The 18,493-nt window shown below is 37.7% G+C and overlaps 1 protein-coding gene across 6 annotated transcripts in view; it reads left to right on the forward strand.

The window, feature by feature from the left end:
* GAS2 (growth arrest specific 2) overlaps positions 1-18,493 on the forward strand; it is an 87,833-nt gene that overhangs the window by 25,998 nt on the left and 43,342 nt on the right. For all 6 annotated transcript variants that reach the window (XM_065838877.2, XM_065838880.2, XM_071808822.1 and 3 more), the window contains one exon: positions 11,357-11,498. In XM_065838877.2, the coding sequence (XP_065694949.1) occupies positions 11,357-11,498 (142 nt within the window). The remainder of the gene's footprint in view (positions 1-11,356; positions 11,499-18,493) is intronic.

Below are 18,493 nucleotides of genomic sequence, written 5' to 3' on the forward strand. Positions count from 1 at the left end.
GAAGATATTATATATCACCATATGGATAATTATCACATAGGTTAAATGACAAATGAATATTGTACTGTAACCCTCACTTTAAGTAATCCAGGAAGATCTATTCAAGTCTTGGACACGGGGAGACACTTGTACAGACACTGTAAGGTTAAATTGTTGGTTTTGTTTACAGAAGACCGTACACATCAAACCAATTGTAGAAGGTGTAAGAGGTTGTGTTAGTATATTTTAACCTAAAACCAGGAAGAGAACTAGGACAATATTTAATAGTTTCCCAAGGCAGATGGCTTGGCTGGTGGACAGGAGGCGGCCTGTGCTTGGCATAATTCAAAGTAGTTGGTTTAACATCTAAAAAAACTGAATAAAGTAGTAAAGACCACAGGACTTTTGAAGGACTTTCAAAAATGAGGAGGCTAGTAAAAAATATATATAGTTTATAAAATCAACACTGAAGCTCTTTGACCTTCCCTTACTGGAGCTGTCAAAAAGTAGGTGTGCATTAAAATTGTACAGGATTATTAAAATGCAAGAAGTAGGCCAAACCAGATAATTTCTTTTCCTTCTTCAAGTAGAAAAGGTCCCGCCCTAAGGAAATCTTCGTCTTGAGAAAAAAATTGAGGTGCAATGAATATTAGTAAATTTATAATTTCCTTTCATTTGGTCTTTCTGAAATATAATAATACTTTTTGAACTTACTGCATTAATATATTCTCAAATAAGAATAAGACAAACAGATTCTCAAGCAGAATCAGGTACGTGTGATTGCTATGAGACCATCCATAGGTACAACAGAAAGAGTTGCTTGAATTTTTTCTTGAATTTGGAAAGGATATAAATTTTCATGCCTTGAAGATACGATTTGAGTTCAAATGGAAAGGGCTGAGAAGAATTTTTCTCTTCTATCTTTGTCTGCATTGAAATATCTTCCTTTGTATCATGTGAATCTCAGTCCTCTTAGACCTTGAGTCACCAAGCTGAAAATCTGATGTGCTCTGATAACGAAGTGGTTCTATTTTTATTGTAGGCTTCAGTTCTCAAGTTTATCTGTGTCCTGTAGATCGAGTGGATTCGCAGGAGACACAGACTCTGTAAGTTTGGTGCCTTCAACCTGTCTGCCAAGCGTACAAAGTCCTCTGCTATGGCAGGGCCATGTTCAGGTGCTCTCTGTAAGTTAAAATCTGACTTTCCAGTCGAGAATTGCGTGGACGTGCGTAGGCTCCGAAGAGATTCGTTGTGGTCTGGGGCAGCAAGTTGCTTCTCTGCACACTTGTACTTTCTGGAGACTTTTGTTTTGCAGTAAAAGCTTGTGGAGCCAATTTCTAATCGTTTACAGTATAGATATGGCCCTCAGTTACTTGGGAGGAAAAAAATTGTAGAGCATTGTCTTTTTGTATATTAATCTTCATAGTGACAGACTGCTGTGGATATGAGAGGAAAAGAATAATCTTGTGAAATGACTCACAAGTGCTAATCCATCTGGAAGGAATCATTTCCACAAGACTGTTGAGCTGTTTGTTAGAGAATTCCTTGTACCTTTCTCAGACATGTCAGTAGTTTGCTGAGCTCATGTTCAACTGGATCGCTACCAGGTTTCTTGCAGATACCACAAGATTTGCCTGCAACAGTTCATGTGAACAAACCCTATATGCCTCAGCAAATAACTCTTCCAAGTGAGGCTTTTCTGCTTGCAGGAGCAATGTGTGGTGGGATGGAGTTCTGTTTTTCACCAGACCATAGAAGGAGAGTTCTGAACAAATTCAGGATATTCTGTGGTTGTCTTCACCTTCTAGATTGAAAAGCTTTTTGTAAGCTTTTGGGTGCACTTGAAGCCATGCAATGTGTTGGGACAGAGCTACACAATTCTGGAAGGACACTGAGATGTCTCTCTCCAGATTTTCTTCCCATTGATACTTGTTGTCTTTGGGAAAACATATTTCATTCCTTTGTTTGGCTGGAGCACATTTAATCCACACAGAATCACAGAATGTCAGGGATTGGAAGGGACCTCAAAAGATCATCCAGTCCAATCCCCTGGAGCAGGAACATCCAGATGAGGGTGTGAAGTGGCCTTGCTCTTGTCAGTGAACCTGAGGTTCTCCTGCATAACCCTCCTTGTGCTCCTGTTTGACATTGCAGAAATAATTAGAATTTGCATCTCAAGGTAGTTGTCACGGAAAAAGCAGATTTAAGCAGTTAACTGGCTGTTAGATCCTGCTCTGGAAAATATCCTCATGATTCAAACTGCAAATCAGGTCATGAGGAGAACAAACTTTGATTTCTAATAATATCATTTAACTAGAAGACATATCAAGTGTTTTTGTTAACTTTTTTTTTTTATGGATTACTAATATGTAAACACCTCAAAACTGGAAGTTTTGATAACATTTTTACCATTACTTCAGTCCAGCTATTGCAAATAGGGATGACATATTTTTTGAGATATATAAGCAGCCATTTTCAGACTTGCTGGATTTTGTCTTTGATGTAAAATGCATTGTAACAATCCTATTATTTATTCTGTTGAGGTTTAAAGCAAATTGTGAAAATGTTTGTAACAGATCTTTCTATGGGACTTTTCATTTAGACTGTTAGGAATAGTCTGGAACAGAAATAGAAGATTAGGGACTCAAACAGAATTTAGCATGCATTTGTATAAATTTGAGAAAACATAATTTAGAACAACTATCTTCAGCCTATTTGTGCAATTTTTAGGTTCAAATTTAGTAGTTTTTAGGGAATAATGAATAAGGAAGAACTATAGAATTTGCTCCATTTACCAGTAGTGAGTCTTGAACTTGGAATAATGAACCAAAATTTCTGAAACAATGGGAACAGTGAATTTACAGCCATAAGTGGTGACTGCAATGCAGAAGGAGAAAACAGAAGTCACTTTCAGGCATAGACACCAATTTATAGATATCATGATTATGTTTAATTTGTTTATTTAAATAAACATGTACTCCCATTTGGGCTTGTGGATGTAAATTATCCCCAAATGCTTCAAGTATACAATAAAGCTTTGTTCGCAACTTTAGAGGCTGATTTAAGGCTGGTGTGGAAATTTGGCTGTATAGATTAACATTCCAACATGTTTTTCAAATCATGGACATTTTTAAAATCTACGCCAGCGTAGAATTCCCAGGGCTCTTGCAGTTTCCTTGTGGTTTCTAATTGGAAAACTCACAGAAAATCAGATTCTTTATCATAAAGGCAAAGATGTAATTTTTCTTACAAATGAACATACAGGGCTTTGGAGAACCAGACTTACCTGCAGTGAGCTACACATCAAATGCTTTCTGAATGTTTTCATCATCTGCATAAAAACTGTGTCTTTGTTAAACATCTGGAAATGCAAAAAGCAAACAGATAAAGCATCTGAAAGAATTCTGTCTTCCTTTAGAGCGTGGAGATCTTTATCACCGTCTTCCTTGACACTTGGCTCATGTTAGGTAAAGCACCATTTGGAATTAATCTTACAGAAAGAGCTCGGAACCCCTCATCCTGCCTCACACTTCACAAAGTCATGGTCACCAAGTGTGAGATTGGTCATTGAGAGAAAAAACAGGAGGGAAAGGGAGAAGAGACATGTCTATAAGACAGCGATATACCCAACATTATAATTATTACATCAAGGAATTTGAATGGCTTCTTACCAGACTGCCAGTGAAAAGTTATCCGCTCTAAATATATATTGGCTATTTGAGCTATATTACACCACACTGTAGGTGAAAGTATGGAAACATCTTTCAGTATGAAATTTTAGAGTGTATAATGTGGTTTGATGGACTTCAGCTCTTCAGACTGAATTTTTCTAAGCATTGTCCTTAGCTTGTGTTCTTCTGGAATGATTAAGGGGAAAAAATGATTTTGAAATTTCTGAGCTTAAAATGAGTTGTTTTTGCCAAAATGTAATATTTTTCATATTTAACTTTATTTTGAGAGAATCACATCCCCTTCAAGAATGTGATGCCTGATAAGAAATTATTGTGGGTTGATAAGATGCTTTTTGAAATGTGTCCTAGGAAAATCCACTCAGATTTGACCAGCGTATATCTCATGGGAAATTGTTACTTATGCATGTAGTGCCATGTGCATTCACAGGTCCTGTTGTGTGACAATGAAATAGCCACAGACAACCTACTCAAATGCAACCCTCCTGGTTTTTCTCATGAAATTACAATACAAATGAGAGAAATTCAGAAACAACAGTTCTTCAACTAACTCTGTGTTAATTCAGCTCTGGTTTCTGTGGTTGTGATGGGGAAAAGCTCATGGTCATGTATTGAAGATAAGGTGTAAGTGTCCTCTGAAGGAGCAACTGCAAGAATTGCCATTCTGTTCTAATCAGGTGTTATCCAAGACACTTATTATGAAATACCAATTTTTAATCCTTTTCTAAACATAAATTCTGAAAACTAGAGGTCTGAGGACAAAGTACAGCCCTGTGCGTTTGTTTTCAGAGACATTGCAAGGAGGTCTTTGCTATGATTTACTTTAGCATCTCCATTTATTACATTTTAGTAAACTTATTTGATTTTTTTTATTTTCATTGCAGTCACTCTCTTTAATGCTATTTAACAGTAGTCATTCTCTTTAATCCTACAATAGCATTAGAAAAAGAACCAAGCCAACTTTAATTTTTGTGTTTGGCCTGCTAGCATTTTCAGATTGTAGATATATAGAAGTAATGGCTTTTAATTTGTGGTGCCTATGTGCCTGGAGTTTGTAAATTAATTCTGCAAGATCTTTGAAAGACTATTAATAAAAGTGAACTTGTCAGTAGGCAAAGATATGTTATAGAGTCAGATGTCTGGAAGTTTTGAAAGTTGATTTATAAATGTCCCCAAGATTTTGGGCTATAGTGACTTAGTCCCATCTTCGATGACACAAATGTAGTGGGCAGGGGCAGGGTTTGAGATTTGTTTAAATGGGCCCTTTGGTGTCAGCTGCCATTACTTGCAGTCTTCCTGTTAGATTGGTTTTTTGATAATTATTTATTATTGTTTGAATGACAATGTTTTAATCTTTTGCTACATGGCCAATAAGCTGCTTTTTAGACAGAGGTCTAAGAAGAACAAAGCAATAAACAAAATTGTAGCTTTTAAAGCTCTATTGTTGTTAAATTAAGCATATTCCCCATCTACGCTTACTCCTAAGAAATTAATGCTACGTGGAAGAAGTGAGGGAATGTTTTCTTTGATACTAACAGCATGGCTAAACCATTCACATAGGTCTGTATTTATTTTAACATTGTACTTTGATGTAAAGTCTTGATGATGCCGTATTTTTATTGGCATATCATAAATCCATTAGGTATTCCAAAGTGATCACAAATGCTTTCTTAGAATCTAGGAAGTTGATAATGAGTGATTTTTGGCTTTTGATGATCTCTGCGGTGATTACATAGGATAAAAATCTGGTCAACACATGGTCTTTAAACTTGAAATCCAACCTGCTATTCCATTAAAATGATATCACTCTACAGTACTTAATGTGACAGTGCAAAGACAGCATTTTGCTGAAAGACAATGTTTCACCAATTGTTAAGTGAATTGCTTAGGGATCCTTTCTTTCTAAGTGCAATGTCATTTTTCATTAATCTGGAAGCTGTTCCTGGTTGAATGTCTGTTGAAAAGTTTGGCAATTTTTATTGATGTCTCCTAAGCCTTCGAAATTTCCATATTGAGCTTTGGATTTTTCTTTTCCTTTGTGGTGTGTGGTGATTTTTTTTCCTTAAATTTTCCTGGTTTTTAACATTTATTATGGCCTTGAGAGGCCTGCAAGGGGATTATAGTTGTTTTTTAGGCCTCTTTTTTTTTTCACTCTGTGACAAATTCTATATATGTATTTCCATATTCAGAGCTCTTTTATCCATTTTGCATATGCGTTTAACACATTCTTTTGATTTTTGGGTCAGTTGTTATATTTGGAAGTGGTCTCTCCTATAGTAAATGGAATGGGGGAAAACAAACCTGGACCCACCTTACCAAGGAGTAATTATTTTACCTTGTAGGTATTACAGTTTAATTTATTTAATGTCTAGTTCATACTTGTCTGTGCTTCATGACTATTCACTAAACCTGAATTTTGGCACTGCAAAGCAGCCTAAGCTAAACTTAATTGTCCTTTGCTGGAGTGTCTGGGACACCACTTCTGTCATTTATAAATGCGTTCCAAAATGGTTTAGGTTTGAGTTCCTGAAGAATTAAGAATAGCAACTGAATAAATGATGGTTGACTAGGTCTATTGTCACCGTGATGAGGTGAATTGTAACAGTTCAATGAGAGTGAGCTCTTGTAGCAATGAGCTTCTATTTAACAAGGAGCAAAATCCCATTTACAGAGAAGTTTGTGGCAGAACTTCTCTCTTGTATTCCCTGTCCTAAAGAGCTCATTCAGATTTTATAAGAGGAGGGGGGCTTTTCTAAGAACACTTGAGCAAAAGGAAGGAAGAATTTAAGGAGGAAAAGAATGGCCCTGTGGTCAGTATCAAAGTTAAAGGCAAAATCGTAAAAAAATTTTAAGCAGATACATCTATCTAGCTGATATACTCAAATTTCAGTATGAATTTATGCTTATGTAACACAAAATAGCCACATGAGACACAACTGCAGCTGATACTGCAGTCTCCATGTGTAATTTTTCCTCCAGTTTTGGTTAATGTAGCTCATCAGGCGATAAAAGCAAATTTTTCCAATGAGTGCCTATCTAACTGTAACTCTCCTCCGTAACAACCAAAATTACCCATCTTTTTCCTTTTATTCAAGTGCGAGTGACAGTTCAAAAAGTTGTGAAATCATCTATTCAAAGAGGGAAGGATGATTAGGGATCTTCAAAATGGAGCTCAAATCTGCTATTGGAAAAAATGGGGGTTTTAACACACATTTGTGGACCCTCATTTTGGAAAAACAGTACCCCAAAAATACATTTTTCCATGTGATTTCAGAGCATGGGTGTAAGAGAGTCCCTTTTGGGTTCAGAAGTGAACCTGACAGCATTTTTCCAGGATTGCATCATATGTTTCACTCACACTTTCACATCCTGCATTAAACCACATGCACGCACATCAACAAGACAAGATTGTAAAAGGAGTGTAACTGGGGAACTGTTTTCATGATATTTGATAGGAGTAATTGCGGCCACTGCTGTTTCAAAGCAACTGCGGTTATGCTACACTATGTCAACAAAAGTCACTTTTGCCATATGGAAACCTAATTACTTCAGAATGATCTGTTAGAAAGCACTTTTGAGATAGTCAGGCCATTTATACAAATCAGTAAAAAATATTTGCGCATGAAACCGATCTTAAATAAGAGCTTTCATATGTTATAGGTTGAACATTACAGTGACAGTTTTGGAAATATGAAAAAAAAAAAAGTAGCCTTCTATTTAGAAGGTGATAGGGAAATTTATTAGGTGATAAGAAAATACAAGTATTTCCCTATGATTTCTGTGATAATCCTGATTGTGCTGTTGTTGAATGGTGAGGAGGTTTTTTTACTGTTCTCGTTAGCAAGACCCTAATATTGTAGAAAATGGGATGAAATCTAGAATGCTGCAATTTAGTGAGATCGTGTGGTGCCTGAGATATTTATCTGTGCGGTATTTGTCCCATACAGTGACTTAAAGCACTTTTGTTTTTCCTTTCAATAATGTAGGTTTTTTCCCTTCTGTAGTTCAGGACATGCCTTGTTTTTACATTTGGGTGTTTGTCACTTCTGAGATGTTTAGGACACCTGTTAATCAGATACTTTCCCCTATGAAACCAAAGAATAGCACAAGTTTGATTAGTTAAGTGTGATAACTGTGTACCTAGACTCTTTTATTACTGTCAATAACTGTTACTACAAAAATGTACTTTTAAAAGACAGTGTAATCTTTATAATTGTAAAAAAATATTGCAAGCTCTGTGAGTGTCTTAAGTTTCACAGTGAAGCTGGGGTGACTGATGTATTTAAAGGTCTGTCAGTTGTCAAGGTACAGAAGCGTTATTTATGGACAGTCCGTTACATACATGAAGTTTTAGATGGTTTATTTGCTGACTCTAAGTGCCTCGATTTCTGACACATAAACCATCTGTTCTGAATTGCTTTTCTTGAAATAGTTTCTATATTCAGCCATTATAGTCTACCTAAATCTGAACACATTAAATATTTAGCACCAGATTTATTTGTGTGTTGTTAGTCCTGGGGAGCAGCGGTGACCCAGGGAAAACTGGAGTTTTCTGCATTCCTGCCAGCAATTGCGATGCCTTCCCAGCAGCCACTAGAAGAAAGGCATGAAGATTCTCCTGGCTTTCTGCTCTCTTTTAGCTGGTTTTGTACCGCTGAGGGCATCGGTGCCAAGGAGCAGCTCCTGTTCTCCAGGGCCATCCCCTCTGGGCTCAGCGCCCAGTAGAGCAAGTTGGTTATGCCCACACTGAGCCCAAGTCTTCTCTGTTTGCCAAATGGCAGCCACTAACCATATAGCACATTTTTTTTGTGTATGTAGTTTGTTTTTTGTCTTCCTAGTTGAAATTTCCTGAAATAATATGAAGATTTTATCACAGACTTCCAGAACAGTGTTTAATACCCTTAGCATGACATGAAAGAATATGGGCTGGTTATTGGAGAATGTGGCAGGACAAAGTGGTTGAAAAGCACAGAATCAGCTGGGCTGGAGTTGGGGAACTGAGTGGAAGGAAACAAAGCTGGTATGACTTCACCTGTAGTGCCCTTCCAGGCTGTTCCTGGGGTTATAAACAGGTTTTACCTTGGAGAAGACTCACTGGTTTTCTGCAAAGGAGAGCCTGAGAACAAAGTAATGTATAGACACTGGAAAATCCAGAGCTGGGAACTGAGTGAGCTGGGAAGTGAGATGATTTGACATTGCAGGTCTGCTTGCAGACAAAAGTAACTGTAGCATTATCTCTTTTCCATGCTCTCTGAGTAGCTTATGCACAAGTCTACAAGTGCTAGGAATACTAGAGCTGGCTTCTTTTCATCTTGTTCCCGTCACAGTGCTGCTAATCCATTATAAAGTCATCCAGGATTTGTACTGCACATCGGACATAATAAAAAATGTCAATGAATATAGTTTTGTCCGATATTATTTGTTTGGCCCCCTTTTGTTCACCTTTTAACTCGGTTCAACATCACTTCAGACTCCGGTCCAAGCAGAGTTAATATGGGAAAAGAATTTAATCCCATTTAAATTTAATGATGTTAAACCGATTTATAGCTGCTGGTAATTTGGTTCTGTGAGGATATGGTCAAGTATGTTGTAAACAGAGTGGATGTTTCATGTAATTGTATTAAAATACAGTGCTATGAAATGACACTTGTTTGAATCTACTCGAGAAGCTGGAGTCGATTATAAACTAGCTTGTGTACTTCTGATGGGATTGATTCTGTTGGAATACTAAGAAATACATAGCAGTTGCTCTCAGGACCTAGGGGAACCAAAATACCTTCATAGTCACGACCAGCCGCACCTGGGACCCCAACCCACCCATGGCCCAGAAGCTCCTCTTGACCTCAGCCCATCTTGCCTGAGCCACATTGTGGACAGACCATCTCCAGCCTGGCTTCGTGGCTGGAGCCTCAGCCTGTGCTTGTAGCCTTGTGTCCAGCTTTATCTCCTGCTGTTTCTGACTTAGTTCCTGGCTTATCTTCCCTCATGGAGCAGCCTAACTCTTGCTGCTCTCAGCCTGTTTCCCATCTTGCTTCCTGCTGCTGTTGGCCAGTCGAACATCCCTGCCTGCAACACTTGTTCCTGTTCTGCACTGGTGGAAAATCAGGTTACATTTTTGCTGTGGAAATCTTTTTGAAGAAGGAACTTCTTTAAGGTTTTTGTTATGTTTTATGTAAGATTTTAGTAAAAAACCATGAAACAAAAGGCTTGTTTTGACAGCTTTTCTCTGAGTGAAGATTGGACTACTTGACCTTCCTCCAGCAGGCTGCCAGAGAATTTTGTGTGACTCCTTTTAACAGAAGCATGTACTCTTTTAAGACTACTAGACTTGTCCAATTAAAATCTTCTGAGAAAGGATATGGGGGGCAAAGATGAACAAATGCTGCATTACTTCTTCCTGAAGTAATCACAAAGGGAAATTCAAGGTGTGAAGCAGTCTCTAGAGCATAATGAGAATTTGCCTCAGGATATCCTCCTCTCTCCTTGTCAAGAACGGAGAGGGATTTAAAATAATGGTCAACTTCATTATTCTCTGGTCTGTAAGGTTGTTCCATATCTAGAGCCGCTTGGAAGAATTCCAGTTGCATTGGTTTTTATTTGTACTGGGTTTATTGAATAGTCAAATAGCCTTTGTGACTTTCTTCCTTCTTCCCCTCTCTAATTCCAGGATGGTCCAGGAGGTGATGTGGTGTTCATGACACAAGGTTTACTTGGATTTTTCTTTAAAATATCACATAGAACCAGTCAGTGTTTTCTGAGAATACAAAATAGGGAGGTGTTAATGTCTCCTTTTAAATATTTTGAAACAGAAGCATGATTTTTGCAGAACAGGAAAATGTAAAAAGAAGTGTAATTGGAATAAGAAACATTGGGGAACGAAAGGTAGATGATGATCTGAGGAACAGGTCTAAACATTTATAAGGCATGTGTGTATGTCTAAAGCTATTTATAAGCTCCCATTGCCATACCGATAGAATGAGTAGAATGGTGTTGATCCCTGTAGCCATTCTACTTGGAGTTTATTTGGTTTATCAGGCATATAGAGGTGAGTAGTTCTGTGCATGCAGATGTATTCTGCAATTACATTGCTGCTGTCATATGTCTAATATAAAATTGTATATAAACTGTTTCTAAACTGTTTTTAAATACAGACATGACTATGCTACCAGCAGCTATTGTACTGGGAAGCCTACTCCTCCATCTATTTCCCTCTCCACATTTACAATTATTTTGGGCTGTTAAAACCAGAATTTTGGACATAGGTCTAGGAACCAGTAGATCCGAAATGAATTCACCCTTAATTTTGGGGAAGCTCAGTTCCTAGTTAAAAGTCTGCCTTTATAATTTTATTTGTTGTATTTTTTTAATGCAGTGAACTGGACCAAACACTAAATCCCCAAATTGTTCTCACTCACAGTCCTACTGTTCTTAAGAAGCTTCTAATATTGATTCAGCTCTGAACTTCACATTGTGTAGCCTGTCGTGATGCTTATGAAAAGACTTTGTGGTTGACAACTTCCTGCTGTTAAATTCACTTCTCATTCTTCTTTACTTGGATTTTTTTGATGGACAAGGAAATATATTGGTGGCAATCACCAATCTAGGCAAAACCTGTATATTGATTTCATAATACTTAAAGATTATACTGGTATGTATCATTATCTCAACAAAGAACTTCTGTTTTTCAGACCTTACCAGTACGGAAAATTCCATGCAAAGCCAATGCTCCTTCAGGGTCTTTTTTTGCACGAGACAACACAGCAAATTTCTTATCCTGGTGCAGAGATGTAGGAGTGGATGACACCTGCCTGTTTGAGTCAGAAGGTTTGGGTAAGTATTTGTTTATATAGTAACTGATAATTTTAAATAACTTCTGTGTTTTGCTGTGAAAGGCAGAATAGCTCTCTTAGTAGATCCTGACTCCAAATCTGACCTGTGTCTGACTGTACTAATTCTGCTGCTTATCTGAAGCATGAACAAATGAAGTACACATCATTTAAAATCCATTTAAGTCAATTTTAAGAGGAGCTTAAATGAGACAAAAATCCTGCTATGATTTCTTGCACACAGATGGCTTTTCACCTTGCACACATTTTTTGATCATGAAATGCTGTGCCTTAGTTCAATGCATAAGAAGATTCTTTCCTGTTTCAGGACAGCAGGACACAAGTGCATGCTCCATTTTGGCTGCAGACATTTATTTATTTGTGCAGATTCAATGGGTTGCTTGGGTGGCAAGAAAATACGGAATTTTTCTCTGCATCCTGTACTGACCTTTTTTCCAGGTGATCTGCTAGCACTTCAGCTCCATCAAAAGAAACGGACTGCTTAGGAAATCACTGTTCTAATAGGACACATTCTTCAGCATTTTAACTTTTCTCTCTTCAAAGGAAACCTTATGAATATTACATTGAGAGTTTGGTTCAGCCAAATATCATGAAATGAAGAGAATCAAATGTTTGTTTTCTGAACTCAGGTAGAAGTGTAAAACAGTTGTGATGATAGACAGCTCAGTGTCCGTGGAAGACAAATGAACAGACTGTTCTGAATCAAGAGGCTTCTTTGTTCTGTTGCTCAAAAGGTCTTTGCCCAGTTGAAATTGTTATCTGTGTTGCAAGCGATCAAATCCCCTTCTTTTACCATCTTGCTCTTCTAGCACAGCTATTTCTGAAGCCATTTTTTTGATTTGTCTGCTTTTATCCTGTAAGGTTTTTGTAGTTAAATTAAATTATTTTATATCCCCAGGAGAAAATGCTTGGCAGAGAAGAAATTAGTATCACAGATACAAATGACAGATAGCAAGGAGGCTATATGTCTCTGTTTTGTTAATTAAATCCTGAATATGAATTTTTTATTGGACATGCTTAATCATGTGAAAGATGAACAATAATTGTATTTCCAAAGATTTGAAATTATGGAGAAGTTGGACATAGCGTAGGACAAAGAAACTTGCAAACACAGGAAGGAAGGAAACACAGGTCTCTGATGTCTGAGATAAACAGAAGAACCTGTGGTTAATCCAACACTGAAATTAATTTAGACTTTTTACTGCTATGGTAAACTCAGCAGTTTGCCATTGTTCCAATAACAGGTTAACTGTCTAGTCAGGAGTGTGTTTATAAAGAATTTTCTTGTGCATTGTTAAAAAACCAGATCTTAATAAGAGATGGAATTGACATAACTAAAATACCAACATTCCTTGAATAAGTTAATTTTTACACATACACGATGCTTTGCCTACCGCAATGTAACACTGAGTGCAAACGCACCTGGAAACTTAATGTTCAGGATTAATTCCTCGCTTGGAAAAGCAAAATGAAATAGCCCAGATACGGAGTGCACAAACCAGATATGTCTGTATTGCATTTGTTTGATTAGTGACTCATTTTTTTCTTCACCGATTGAAAACTAGGTTCTGTTGTTTCCCTTCTCTGAGTGTTACCGTTTATAGACTCACAGAATCACACAATGTCAGGGATTGGAAGGGACCTCGAAAGATCATCCAGTCCAATCCCCCTGGCGGAGCAGGAACATTCCTGGATGAGGTTACACAGGAAGGTGTTCAGGTGGGTTTTGAATGTCTCCAGAGAAGGAGATTCCACAACCCCCCTGGGCAGCCTGGTCCATTGTCTGTCACCCTCACTGAGAAGTTTCTTCTCATATTTAAGTGGAACCTCCTGTATTCCAGTTTGTACCCATTACCCCTTGTCTTACCATTCGTTGTCACTGAGAAGAACCTGGCTCCATCCTTCTGACACTGGCCTTTTACATATTTATAACCATGAATGAGATCACCCCTCAGTCTCCTCTTCTCCAAACTCCAGAGCCCCAGCTCCCTCAACCTTTCCTCGTAAGGGAGATGCTCCACTCCCTTCACCATCTTTGTTGCCCTGCGCTGGACTCTCTCCAGCAGTTCCCTGTCCTTCTGGAACTGAGGGGCCCAGAACTGGACACAATATTCCAGATGTGGTCTCACCAGGGCAGAGTAGAGGGGAAGCAGAACCTCTCTCGACCTACTGACCACCCTCCTTCTAATCCATCCCAGGTACCATTGGCCTTCCTGGCCACAAGGGCACAGTGCTGGCTCGTGGTCATCCTGCTGTCCCCCAGTACCCCCAGTTTCCCCTGTGCTGCTCTCTAATAGGTCATTTCCCAACTTATATTGAAACCTGGGGTTGTTCCTGCCCAGATGCAAGAGTCTACACTTGCCCTTGTTATATTTCATTAAATTTTTCCCCACCCAGCTCTCCAGCGTGTCCAGGTCTCTGGATAGCAGCACAGCTTCCAGTGTCAGCCACTCCTCCCAGCTTGGTGTCATCAGTGAATGTACCTGTTAAAAAGACTTACAGTACTGGAACTAGCATTAGGACTTGATAATATTTTGACTTCTTTTTCCGAACTTGAGAATTGGGATATTGACCATGCCATTTCTAAAAACGATAAAAATAGAAGCTACTGTTCTTCCTTGGTTTGAACTACAATTTTTATAAGTTTTGATTTCATTTGAGGTTTTTCTAATGCATTAGAAATAATGATGAATCACAAAGTTACCAATCTAAGGCTTTTATGTTCCCCTCTCTCCCACGAATCATTTCTTCACTGCACAGGAAATAAAACTTCAGCAAAGGTAAGTAATGGCAAAATTCAAAGTGGTGAGAAACATGTGTGAATGCCATTTAAGTGTTTGTGTTGCCTCATGGAAGTCTGTTCTATTTTTGATAATAAATAGTTGTGGTGAAATTATGGTTACAGAGGTAACTGGTTTTTGTTTGTTTTTCCTATGTCTAATAAACGGTATTGATGTGTAAATTGCTAGTGATAAAACAGCTATTTTCTCTCTATATTGAGGAACTTTACTGTCTTAATGTTCTTAATTGGGTTGAGTTTTGTATTCCCTTTTGCTGTATTCTGTTTGCCTTATTGAATGTAAATACTGTATTATTTAACTGAATGCAGACAGTGATATTTTCTTCATGCCATTGTATCGCATAAAGCATTCCTGAGGCCTTTTTCTGGCAAATTTCTGTTCTAACATTATAAGAGTAATTTTGAAGACTTATTGCACTGAAACATTGGAATGATGGATTTATGACACTCCTGATTTAATAAAAAAAATTCCAAGTCTATTCAGAGATCAGCAAAATTAGATATATACTAGCTAATAAATTATTAATTGCTATTATTTCTCATTGCTTAAAAATATGTTCTCATCCTGATGAGTTCTGAAGTCTTGGAAATCATTTAAGCGTAACTGCACACCAATGCCTCCGACACTCCCACCTTTTTAGCCCTGAGATTGAAGTCCTGTGAAAGTATTTGTGGTTAGGATGGAACTGTGTCAAACGCAGACTATGGCAGAGCGGTGCCATCCGTGCTTGAGGAGCTCGCAGGTGAGGGATTTTAATAGGAATCTTAAGTGTTTCTAGAAGCTTGGTACTGCAAAGTGGCAACATTCTAAGGCTGATCCAGACGAGCAGGTGAGTAGAATTACTAACATTGCTTTATGTCTTTGTCCATCACTTGTGGACTGATTTAGTAATTGATTTAATTATTTGAAGTTAAGCACAGGTTCAAATGCTTTGGATTTGGGATATCTAGATGAGCTAAACAAGGAAACAGGATCAGTGTTTTTCTTGAAAATAAATAGAAGAAAAAAGTGGTATTTGTTATCCTGATAGATACGATTATGACTTCTAATCCATAGTGTTAATTTAAAAGTTCTTGAAAGAGATAAATACAGAGCTTGAAAATTTTAAAACAATGCACTTGTACAAATAACTTGCAGTTAGTAGTCTATAATATGGTGCATTTTGTCTTGCTGAATGTTATAACACCTTAACATAGCTTTAAATACAAACAAATTGGAAATATCACTTTCCATAGAGATTTATAATACAGCCAGAGCTGACTGGTAGCAATCTATACATATTTTACACTTTGCACTTAATGGAGAGACATGGCAAGAGAGTCTCAGAGCTAATGCCTCAGCAAAGAAAAGATGAACACTCTGCATGTTGTATAAGCTGCAGAAAAAACATGAGCATCTGCAACAAATACAGCAACACAGTGTGTAAGGATGAACTTGAATGCTGTAAGATAGAGGGTGACTCTGCCTGCTCCCTGCACTCATTGACCACCTTAGCATGCTTTCCATAGTAGTTGTTTTTATAGTTAGTGTATCTAAAGAAGAAGGGATTAGCTGCTCTGATACCAAAACCTATGCTCTGAAGTCCAAATTTTCTTCATCTGGGCAGATCTTGAGACACACTGTCTTTGAATGAGGTTCTTAGATATCTCATAGGTCAAAATTTGTCCCATGTCTAGGAATCAGAAGATAATGCATTAACTCTTTTCAATCTAAGAAAAGCAACACTGTCTGTAACTCCTCTGTTCCCATGATACGTACACTTTGTAAGTTCTCCATTGTAGGTTTTAGGGCAGCAGATCCGCACAGCTATGGTAATTCAACTTCTGGAAGCATTTTTGGTGGAGATATTTGTAATCATGGTGCTCAAGGCCAGAGAGTGTAATGCTCAAAGAAAACTCTTCTTGGCCAAATAGTGAGAATGGTAAGTTTTTCTATGATTGCCTTAGTTAACTGAACTTAAAGCTTAAGTGATGAACTCTTTGTTGGTAACATAGTGTTGTTGGATGATTATAGGATTTGGAACCAGTGAATATGCTGCATCTCTTCTATGAGAAAGACTACACCCAGCAAGAAAAAGGGTTTGCCACCAAGAGTGACAGCATGCTAATGTGTGTTGTTTGTTTTGGGAGTTGCTGGATGATACTGTTGTATTAATGTTTTGTGCTTGTGTATTCTGTAACTGTGCGTGTGTACACACAATGTGACATGGACTTCTTTTGATGCAACTCGTTGGTTATAGAGTTTAACGGACAGGTTCTCTAAACAAAGGCATCTAGTATTTTAATGGAAATAATAGACTTTCATACAAACACCTCTGATCTCTAATGTTATTTTTTTCTAAGTAAAAAAAACACCACAAAAAATAAGTAAATGTTTATTTTTTTAAAATATCTTACACATGGACAAATTATTTTTTTAAAATTAATACTCTAGTTTATCTAATTTCATATTACAAGATGGAAGTATTTTGAGCAGTCTTTCACAGTGACACATTACAGCTTGGAAGAGCGTGTTAAGTTTCACATGTAGTTGCATCAGAATAAGGCTTTGTCCCATCTTTCACAACATTTAACTAAACAACTCATACTATTGTTGAGTATGTCTTATTTTGAGGACTATAGAAGCATCCTGGACACTGTGTTAGAACCATTGGATCAGAATATTTCCTGTAAAAGGAGGAAGCAACAAGACGGAACCAGTGTGGAGAAAGAAGTTCTAGCTAGAAAGGGGCAGGGATGAAAGCTTGTTAGGAGCTGAAAAAGGAGGATTGCTCAAAGAGAGTGACTGGAAGTACCTTGAAAAGATGCAGGCAATGAGGACAGCGGATAGGGAGGATTTGAAATGAACAAGATGGAAAGCAAAAGGGTCTGTAGCTGTCAGGACACCTAAAATTAGCTGGACTTGTATGCACTCTTTCCAAATCTTCATGCTGGTTTCTTGTCAAGCAAATAGCATCAGTGAGATTCTCTGGCAAGGCAGATGGTTCCAGCTGTCTTATGCAGTAGATCTGTGTAGTTCATGTATCTTCTACATTTCCAAATTGGTACTTGATTATAGTCACCTACTCAGACAATTCACATTGCTAATATTTGATAGTGGAGGACCGGCCAGTGATTCTCCAAGAATATTGTTTTCTTCCGGATATGAAAGTGTGAAAAATTACAGGAAATTGCACATAAAGATTGTATTAGTACTGTGAAGTACTTGGGCTATAACTAAGACTGGCTATGCTATATTGGTTAAACCATTTAACTGTTATGATACACACATCAACTTTTCATGTGGTCCATGGGCTATTTTTCCCCCTGGAATTGCTGTGTTCTCTTTAGGACCTTGCTCTGCCAACATCTTGGTGTGGTATGGTTCATGAACTGAAGGAAACTCTTCTTGGTATGTTATTTTCTCTTCACAAGCCTCATTTATTGCAAAAATCTGAAGACATCTGGACTATGATGGAAGATGCTGAAGGACGGTATTTGGATATTTCTACTGAAGGGTGCCTGAAGAAGTGACACAGAAGTGTCAGGTCCCACATGCAGCAGGAGGGTCCATATCAGGTTTTGTAGTGGGATCAGTAGTTGTATTGGCTTTGCGTTCATACAAAATGTAGCATTAAGAAACTCAAAAATGCCCTGGAGTTCAGGCAGGAAGTATTTTAAAACAGCACCTACATAACTGTGCTTTCTTTGTGTTTTATATATATACTTCCATGTATAAGATAGGGACAGTAATATCCCCTACTTTAGGGAACTGTTGGAGAAATCTTCATTTTTGCTTTTTTTTTGAATTCTTCACAGCATACAGTAGCACTGTTGTGCAAATGAGTTGCGATGTGTTCAGTGTAGACTTATAATAATGTGCAGCGAATTGTGTGCGTAGTTGTAGGTAGAATGAATGTGGCTCCTAAGAATAATTTTTCGGCTTCCAGTGCTTACTATGTTTGTGTATAAATTGCTACAGTTGCAGAAAATGTGTTGCTTAGCAAATGCCTGTTTGTAGAATATCTGGGATTGACTAGCCGGTCAGGTAAAATATTGAGGTGATGCCTACTATTGAAATGCAACTATTAGTATAGATCATAGTAAGGAATTCAGAAAACAGTAGCTGTAGTTTCCACAAGGTACAATAGAATACCATGGGTACAGGTGTTACATTCCAATCTGAACTTGTAACCAGT

Source organism: Patagioenas fasciata, chromosome 5, assembly GCF_037038585.1.
Source record: "Patagioenas fasciata isolate bPatFas1 chromosome 5, bPatFas1.hap1, whole genome shotgun sequence".
Taxonomy (NCBI): domain Eukaryota; kingdom Metazoa; phylum Chordata; class Aves; order Columbiformes; family Columbidae; genus Patagioenas; species Patagioenas fasciata.